Source organism: Natator depressus, chromosome 17 (genome assembly GCF_965152275.1).
Source record: "Natator depressus isolate rNatDep1 chromosome 17, rNatDep2.hap1, whole genome shotgun sequence".
NCBI lineage: Eukaryota > Metazoa > Chordata > Testudines > Cheloniidae > Natator > Natator depressus.
The window spans coordinates 16004628-16014435 of record NC_134250.1 but is presented as its reverse complement, the minus strand read 5'-3'; the positions used below and the strand labels follow the sequence as shown (position 1 = coordinate 16014435).

Sequence of the window (9808 nt, the reverse complement as noted above, 5' to 3'; positions counted from 1 at the left end):
CCGGCCCGGCGGGGGCGTATCGGGCTTTGCTGGGACAATGGCCCCGGCTCCGCTGCTCCTCGCTGGGGGCCGGGGCTGGCAGAGGCTCCTGGGGGAGCTGCTGGTGCAGGGACTTCAGGGGTCTCAGAGGGGGCTGTTGGGGTCCCAGGTAGCTCAGAGTGGGCCGCAGGTGTTGGGGTCCCAGGTAGGTCAGAGGAGGCTGCAGGTGCTGGGGTCCCAGGCGGGGTTATTGGGGTCCCAGGTAGGTCAGAGGAGGCTGCAGGTGCTGGGGTCCCAGGCGGGGTTATTGGGGTCCCAGGTAGGTCAGAGGGGGCTGCAGGTGCTGGGGTCCCAGGGGGGGTTATTGGGGTCCCAGGTAGGTCAGAGGGGGCTGCAGGTGCTGGGGTCCCAGGCGGGGTTATTGGGGTCCCAGGTAGGTCAGAGGAGGCTGCAGGTGCTGGGGTCCCAGAGGCAGTTATTGGGGTCCCAGGTAGCCCAGAGTGGGCTGCAGGTATTGGGGTCCCAGGTAGCCCAGAGTGGGCTGCAGGTGTTGGGGTCCCAGGTAGGTCAGAGGAGGCTGCAGGTGCTGAGGCCCCCCAGGGGGTTATTGGGGCCCCAGAGGGAGCTGCCGCTGCAAGGTCTGTCCAGAGGCTTTGGCAAGGTAGCCAGGACCAGGAGCAGCAGAGAAGTGAGAGAAACTGAGGACTCTGCCCCAGTTTTTCAGTATGTGGGGGAGAGGGCCAAGCGGAAGGAGAGGGTGTTTGTCTGGGGTTTCTGTCATGCTGGGGCCCTGGGGATCCCCAGCTTCGTTATGCCTGATGCAGGCTGGAAAAAGCGCCGGAGGATCCAGCCCACACCCTACCGCCTGGAAACAGCTGAGAAGGTGGGTGGAAACAGCTGGGAGACCCATTAAGTATTATTGGAAGGACACTTGGGAGTGGAGATGCATCCAAGTCAACACTTCAGATCCTGACTTTCCCCGTGATCACAGGTGTTTTGGCTTGGATGTTTGGTTCAGCTCATTATAGTGAGAGGGACCAGCTGCAAAATTAGCACCTGAACTTTCCCAAGCTTTGGTCTAATCATTTTGTTTAGGCCTGTCTCTGATGTTTTTCAGGGGGATTCATTTTAAAGAAATATTTTCCTCTGGTGATGAGGATTTTTTTCTGTGTTTTAACGAGACATAATCTCCAAGTTCAAATGACTGTCAACGCGAGCTCAGTGTAACAGGACTCTAAGCCTGTTTGAATGAAAGAGAATAAGGTCTGAGATTTTAAATGTCATGTCGAAAAATGCAGAGCAACATATTCATTCTAAGAAGGTGATTTAAAAAAACTTTCTTCTATCCACTGATTTTAGCATTTATCTCAGTGAATCAGACTTGGCAGGTGTCTGTCCGAAAATATGAAGCTTTTGGGGGTTAATTTATCAGCGTTACCTTAATTCCATTGTTGTCAATGTAGCTGAGTCAATGTGCCTAAGGAGAGTTTGTGTCGTCATAACAATCATTGTTTATTATTTGCACTGTGATAGTACTTAGAGGCTCCCAACGGGAATGGGATTCCATTGTTCTTGGACCTGTGCAAACACACAGGAGCTTGTACGCTGTGGGGGGGTGGGGTGGGCAACCTGAGCCTGAGAAGGAGCCAGAATTTACCAATGTACATTGCCAAAGAGCCACAGTAATAGCTCAGCAGTCCCCCATCAGCTCCCCCCCCCCCCCCCCCCCCCCGGTTTCCAGCACCTCCTGCCCACAGGCAGCCCCACTGATCAGCACCTTCTCTCTCCCCACCCCTCCGCACCTCTGCTTTCAGGAGGCTCTGGGGAAAAGGGGGAAGGAGTGAGGGCATGGGGTGGGAAGGGGTGGAGTGGGGGGCAGGGCCTGTGGCAGAGCCAGGGGTTGAGCAGTGAGCACCCCCCAGCACATTGGAAAGCTGGTGTCTGCATTAACCTCTGAAGAGCAGCATGTGGCTCCGGAGCCACACATTGGTCACCCCTGCTCTAGAGAGCTTAAGCATGGTATATAGCAGGGGTGGGCAAACTTTGGCCCGAGGGCCACATTGGGGTGCAAAACTGTATGGAGGGCTGGGTAGGAAAGGCTGTGCCCTCCAAACAACCTGGTCCCCGCCCCCTGACTGCCCCCCTCAGAACCTCCAACCCCCCCCACTTCTTGTCCCCTGACCTCCCCTTCCCAGGACCCCCGCCCCTAACCGCCTCCTCCCAGGACCCCAGCCGCTATCCAACCCACCTGTCCCCTGACTTCCCCCGACCCCTATCCACACCCCCGCCCCCTGACAGGACCCCAGGACCAAACCCCCCTGTCCCCAAACTTCCCCCCCCCCCGACCCCTATCCACACCCCCGCCCCCTGATGGGACCCTGGGACCCAACCCCCCAGCTCCCTATCTGCGGACTGCCCGACCCCTATCCACACCCCCACCCTCTGACAGGCCCCCCGGGACTCCCACACCTATCCAACCCCCTCTGTTCCGCGTCCCCTGACTGCCTTCCCAGAACCTTCACCCCATCCAACCACCCCCTGCTTCCTGTCCCCTGACACCCCCCCCCCCCCGGTTCCCTGCCCCTTATCCAACTCCCCGCCCCCTTACCATGCTGTTCAGAGCTTTAGGACTGGCAGCCGCACCACCCGGCCAGAGCCAGACATGCTGCCTGTGCGGCAGCATGCTACGGGGGAGGGGAGACAGCAGGGGAGGGTCTGGGGGGCAAGCCTTCCCAGCCAGGAGCTCAAGGGCTGGGCAGGACGGTCCCGCGGGTCATAGTTTGCCCACTTCTGGTATATACTATATTGCCAGAGCCATAACCGAGATGGAGAAAATGGCAATGTTAGAGAGCTCACGATTTCTTTTAACCCCCCCAAAGAAGAAAAGTATCCCCAAAGTCGGTTGCTCTTTTGTACCTTTGCACTTTGAACAAATTAGAAACCCATCTTAAAGAAGTAGTTTAAATTCATTCTTCTCCTTTAGCCTAATTCTTGGTGGCTTGCACTCTGCCTGAGGAGGGCTGAAATTTATGTAAATTGTTTGTGAGTCTTTATTTTTATTTTTTTTAAAAACCCAACAACTTACTAGTTTAGAAAACAAAATCTTGTTCGTTTTTGTTATTCAAATTGTGCGGAAGTGGAAAAGTTTTGATGTTCTGTGTCCTGCTTCTCATTCTTTTATTTCGCAAAACGACTGCCAGGGTGGATTTGATTTAAATCACTAATCAGGAAGTCTCGATTTAATCATGGTTTTCTACATAAAAGTGCATTCTTGTTGGTTGTTATAACCTTAATACATATTCTTCACAACTCAGAGATAGATGTAGGTTTCATTTTTAAAAGGTACACATTATACATTTTTAAACAATGGTTTATTTTGAAAACTTTTCAGATTAGTTTTACAGCTATATCCAAAAATGAATGATTGTTTGGTTATTTTATTTACCAAAGGTAAACTGGGAGGTGAACTATCTCCAATTCAACAGGTTAATCATTAATATTTGGAGGATTTTCTAGCCATGCTGTATTAGGAGGAGAACATCACCAGACAGACATTTAAATGGTTTTATTTAACTAAAACAACAACGTTAAGTATTCTGGATTTTTTTCTTCAACAGCAAACATACAATATTTTAACAAAACAAGTATATGTCCCTCACTTCTCATATTTATCTCTAGACTACTTCTCCTTGACAAGATCTATTCCACCCCCAACAATCTTCTATTCATTGAACTTTTTGAAACTTTGCACTTTTAGAGAGAGGTAAGGGATTGACTCTGTGTACACAAATTTGCAGAGGGACAATAGAGTTGAGGTCTGTTATTTTTCACCTCTGTATATTTATTTATTTATTTTAAAACATTTTTGCTGTTAACAAGCACGTTACCTCTGGAGACACAAATCCACAGTTTGAGAACTGCAAAACTAAGCATCTCGGATGGTATCTTCTAGGCTGAGCACTGAGTCCCATTCGGTAGATAGAAAGATTAACCTAAATAATTTATACAGAAGCCTGTGGAACCCCATAAGATTGGGTCTCTAATCCATGAACTATTGGAACTCATTTACAGAACTTTTTTTAAACATCACATGAATATATTGTCTCATACTATAGAATTAGAATGTATAATCCCTATTCCATGATGAGATATCTTTGAGCTATAATGTATCTTAATTGAAACTATCTTTAGATAGGTTTTTTCCTCAAAAAGCATTTTATAAAAAAAAAATCCGATTTAAAAAAAAATCCAATTTTTTTGATTATTTCTTTTTAAAAAGTCATTGATTTTTATCCACCCTGAAGACCTCACAGTTTTTGCATGACTGACGTGTTCCAGGAGTGGATTGCAGGGGTTGCTGCATTTGTGAATTTAGGTGTATTGATAGAGCTCTGTAGTCTCATCGAGATGAACAGCTTTTTGGTTTTAAATCTCTCCAGGGCTGCCCAGAGTCCGGGACTAGTCATTACTTCCTGGAGTGCTAAACTTGCACCTGAGTACTGTGTCCATGCGTGCTATTACTGAAAGCATAAAAAAAAAAAAAAAAGTTTTAGAATTAATTTCCATCCTGGATTTTATTCAGAAAAGAAGCAAGAAGAATCAGGTCAGCAGTGCATAGTCTCTCTTTAGTCTGGACTACTTTGGGGCTGTCTCGTATATCCACAGATGTGATAGGTTTTGCTGAGTTGTTATACATACTGCTTAGGTCATGTCTAGACTACAGCTGCCACAGTGGTGGAGCTATGGTGGTGCAGCTGTGCCACAGTAGAACTCTAGTGTAGACACTTCCCATGTTGACAGAAGGGTTTTTTCCCCATCAGTGTAGTTAATCCACCTCTCCGAGAGGTGGTAGCTAAGATGACTGAAGAATTCTTCTGTTGATCTAGCCATGTCTACTCTTGGGGTTAGGTCACCCTAACTACAGTGATCAGGGTGTGAAATTTTTCACAGCCCAGTGCGACATAGCTAGGTTGATCTAATTTTTAAGTTTAGATCAGGCTGTGTCTTTAAAAACAAACCGAGTTTTTGGACTAGTTGCTAAAAAGAACAAGTGTTTAGAAGCTTGTCTAGCAGCTGTTTGAGCTTTATTCTTAAACCACAACAGCATAAGAACTATTGATGACCCTCTTGTAAGGGTTGTACCCAGAAGACTCCTTTGCCATGAATTGGGGGCAGTAATCTAAATAAACATGATTCTGAGTTTATAAAATCAAATAAGCTTCAATTTTCCAAAACAGATTTATAACTCAATGTTTTGCTTTTTCTTAAAGATATCCTCTGCAGCATGTGGCTATGGCTTCACGCTAATATCCTCAAAAACCACTGACATTACCAAAGTTTGGGGCATGGGGCTGAACAAGGATTCTCAGCTTGGCTTTCAGAGAAGCAGGAAGGATCAAAGTAAGCATCTCAGTTCTTGTCGGAATTTGAGGGATCAGAAATAAGCTATTGGAAAATTTTCAGATTTGCAGATGTTTCTAGAAGTCTAAATCCCAAGGGTGTTGGGTGACCTTTAAGACAGACTGTCCTAGGCATTTCCTGGGGGTGGAGGGCCTATGGGGTTGGGTTGCAGTGTTGGTGGCTGAGAGGGTTTTTGAGAATTCTGTCTTGTAAAGAATTTAGTTCTGTCCGTGGAGTGGTTTTATAAATGTATGTAGTGTACCAGCCCAGACCCATTTTGGGCGTTAAGGGGTAACCCATCAGCTAGGAAAATGTCTTTGCTACCACATGTTAGGCACGTATCTGGTGGTCATTGCCATCGCCCGGGTGGATATAGATGCTGGAAGTGGTGCAGTTTTTCTGTATCATGTAATGTTTTAACGTTATTGGGCATCCAATAACAAATCATAAAATCACAAAAAGGGCCTTAACTCATGGAAACATAGTTACATTTTGACCAAAATTGGCAGACAGCTTCTAAATACAATTGAGAATGCATCTATGTACTCAAAATAGTACTGCTTTGGAAGGTTTGGGAAATATTTAGCTCCAGATGGTATATTGTGTGCATGTTTCCCAAATTTTTTTTTTGCCTTTCGTTAAAGCAGAAGTCTAGTCATACGACAGTATGAGCTGCTTGTTGTTTGTAGAATGGTCTGATTTGACAAAAGCTTTTCCTTTCTGCTGTTTTTTTTGGAACTATGCAGACAAGACCCCCCAATTATAAAACACATTTGCCTGGCCAGAGATGTAAGTCTAACGCACACATGGTACAACTGTAATTATCTTCTTACTAGCACTGAATACAATGACAATACATGTGAACTTCTTATATAACAGTAATGACTCTTAATAGAAGGGCTGTAGAATGTCTTGTATGAATATATTGTGTGAGTAACAAAGTATAACCATGTACTCCTATGTAACCCATACATCTAACTGCTAGCTACTGAATGTCTAATGTAGTACCCTTCATGCTATATTTATTCACAAAAATAGTCTCAGTAATTTGCAGATAGTTGGAACATGTTTACTCCCTCTCAGAATCTGTGTCCAGTGTGTTCAGTACTCTGTTGCTACACTAGTTACTATCACGGTTGCATGCATTGGAGCACACCAAATCTTCCCTGCAGCCTTTGCGTCTCTTTGTTGCACAGGTGCTCTCACAGCCATAGGCACCGACTTCTACTGGCACCAGTGGGTGCTCAACCCCTCTCTGCCCCTGGCCCCGACCCAACTCCACCCCTGCCACTTCCCCAAAGTCCCGCCCCAACTCTGCCCCCTTCCTGCTCCTATTGGACTCCTTCCCCAAATCCCTGCCCCGGCCCCGCCTCTTCCCCGCCTCTTCTCCTGAGCGTGCCATGTTCCAGCTTCTCCCCCTCCCTCCCGGAGCTTGCTACAGCTGTTTGGACAATAATTTTTCCCTGTGGGTGCTCCAGCCCTGGAGCACCCACGGAGTCGGCGCCTATGCTCACAGCTACACTGCCCAAAGATGAGGATGACTTCTGGTGCAGGTGGCAGCACCATCATTTTAGGAACAAGATGTCCTGGGCTAGTTATCACCCATCCATTATTGATGAGACACAGGAAGATTCTGAGCCTCACTGATAATTTGCACATTTCAGGTGCTGCCTGAAGGAGGCCATTGTTGGTGGGAGTTTCTCACTTGTTTTGTGCTTCTTAGCAAACAACTCATAGCACACATTATGCAGAGATGCTTGCTTCTTACCATCGTAAAAAAACAATATCAGTGAGATGTAGGCTGCTGACTCTTAAAAAGCTGCAATTGGATTGGTCTGCAGTTACCTTCTTTCAAATCTTGCTAGTGCTACTGAGCAAAGGCTACTTGATTCAGCTACTGCTTAGTTCTTCCTTAATGCTCTGGTTACGTCAGGTCTGTCCATGCCTTGAATTCCTAACATATAAATCATCAGCAGGCAGAGATGCGGTTTCCTCCTAGACTGTTGTATCCTCTTTGAGGAGTGATCAGGCCTGAGTGTTTCTGCCCAGTGCAGGTAATGGGAGCAGGCAGATAAATGACAGCATGCAGGTAGGTTACTGAAACACTGCAGCTGATATTTCCTGCTTGTTCTTGGGATGGAAAGAAATCACTTTTTCAGAAAGCTAGGGGAAAATGAGCAGTGTGCACAATGAATATATCTTACTAGCCTTCCCCTGAGCTGACCAACCCGTAGCTCCAACCTCAATAGTCCAAACATTAGTAGATTTCCACTTTGGTTTTACAAAGTGGTGCTCCTGTGAGCAAGACCGGGAATGCCAAACGGTGCCAGAGCCACACACAGGCTGCAGGCTGCTGTTTAAGGGTAAACTTTCAAAGTGTGCTAAAGTTCATAGAGTCAGCTTAGCTTGGAAATTTGTATGCTAGTAGAAGGCCTTGGGTACCGTTTGTGGTGCAAATTTGGGGTCATGGTTAAGGGGCTCCTGAGATCCAGCTCCCTTTCTCTCCTGGCAAATGAGCTGTCTTTAATTGTAAAGTGCTCTAACATGCAAATGCAGAGCCAGATTGGCTTGACAACTTCTCTGCCAGATGAAGACCCAGAGTAGCATCTGGGCTACAATTCTGGGGTCCCTTGGTGACTAGAGCTCCCCTTCCCCCAATCTGTTTTTACAATGTGTCAAACTACCCTGAGAACTCCAGCAATTGGAGCTGCAGATAGTGCTGATGCCTCAGGCATGCAGTGCTGAGCTGGGGAGTGTGCTCAGTTCTGGCTACAGGCATGCAAAGTGGAATTCAGGGGAGCTAAGAATGGGTACACTCACTCCACACCATGGGCACACCTAGCTAGATGCATAAAGGGACTTGGTGCCTAAATCCCAAGTTTAGGCACCACCACAATTCACAAAACCCATGCACAGCTGTTGCCCAACCCTGTAGGTGCCTAAGGTTTTGCTCTAAAAATTCCCTAGCCACCTACGTTTCTGCCTCTGTGCATGTGAACATAAGAACGGCCATACTGGGTCAGACCAAAGGCCCATCTAGCTCAGTATCCTGATTTTTGACAGTGGCCAATGCCAGGTGACCCAGGGGGAATGAACAGAACAGGGAATCATCAAGTGATTCATCCCCTGTCGCCCATTCCCAGCTTCTGGCAAACAGAGGCTAGGGACAACATCTCTGCCCATCCTGACTAATAGCCATTGATGGACCTATCCTCCATGACCTTATCTAGTTCTTTTTTGAACCCTGTTATAGTCTTGGCCTTCACAACATCCTCTGGCAAAGAGTTCCACATGTTGACCGTGCGTTGTGTGAGGAAATACTTCCTTTTGTTTTTTTAACCTGCTGCCTATTAATTTCATTGGGTGACCCCTAGTTCTTGTGTGATGTGAAGGGGTAAATAACACTTCCCTATTCATTGTCTCCACACCAGTCATGATTTTATAGACCTCCGTCCTATCTCCTCTTAGCCATCTCTTTTCCACTCTGAACAGTCCCCGTCTTTTTAATCCCTCTTCATACGGAAGCCGTTCCATCCCCCGCAGCATTTTGGTTGCCCTTTTCTGAACCTTTTCCAATTTTAATATTTTTTCTGAGGTGGGGCAACTACATGTGCACACAGTATTCCAGATGTGGGCGTACCATGGATTTATATAGACGCAACATGATATTTTCTGTCACCTTATCTATCCCTTTCTTAATGGTTCCCAACATTCCGTTCTTTTTTTTGACTGCTGCACATCGAGTGGATGTTTTCAGAGAACTGTCTGCAGTGACACCAAGATCTCTTTCCTGAGTGGTAACAGCTCATTTAGATCCCCTCATTTTATATGTATAGTTAGGATTATGTTTTCTAATGTGCATTGATCAAGACTGCATTTCATCTGTGATTTTGTTGCCCAGTCTCACAGTTTTGTGAGATCTCTTTGCAGTCTGTTTTGGACTCAACTATCTTGAGTAATTTTGTATCATTTGCAAATTTTGCTACCTCACAGTTTACTCCTTTTCCCAGATCATTTATGAATATGCTGAACAGTACTGGTCCCAGTACAGATCCCTAGGGGATGCCGCTATTTACCTCTTTCCATTCTGAGAGCTGACCATTTACTCCTATTCTTTGTTTCCTATCTTTTAGCCAGTTACTGATCTATGAGAGGACCTTCCCTCTTATCCTCATGCCTAAATCCCAGCATGTTTCTCCAACCATTGTGCTGCCTATCTTCCCTCGGGGGCTCAACTGGGTAGGCGCCTAATGCCACACAAGGCGGTTGGGGAGGGCCAGGGCCTCCCTTACAATGTTTAGCTTAATGGTTAGGGTACTCATCTGGGATCTGGCAGAGCCTGGGTCAGTTTCCTCTCATGGCCTCAGGAGGAGCTGGGATTTGAACAGCGATCTGTCACTTCTTCTTAGATGAGTGTCCTCAGCGGAGG

The 9808-nt window shown here is 46.6% G+C and overlaps 1 protein-coding gene across 1 annotated transcript in view; it reads left to right on the top strand.

Annotated features, from left to right (window-relative positions):
- The first annotated feature begins 396 nt into the window (after positions 1–396).
- Positions 397–9808, top strand: part of RCC1L (RCC1 like) — a 33317-nt gene continuing 23905 nt past the window's right edge. Inside the window, exons 1-2 of the mRNA XM_074974384.1 lie at positions 397–862; positions 5250–5379. Coding sequence (XP_074830485.1) covers positions 791–862; positions 5250–5379 — 202 coding nt within the window. The 5' untranslated portion in view covers positions 397–790. The remainder of the gene's footprint in view (positions 863–5249; positions 5380–9808) is intronic.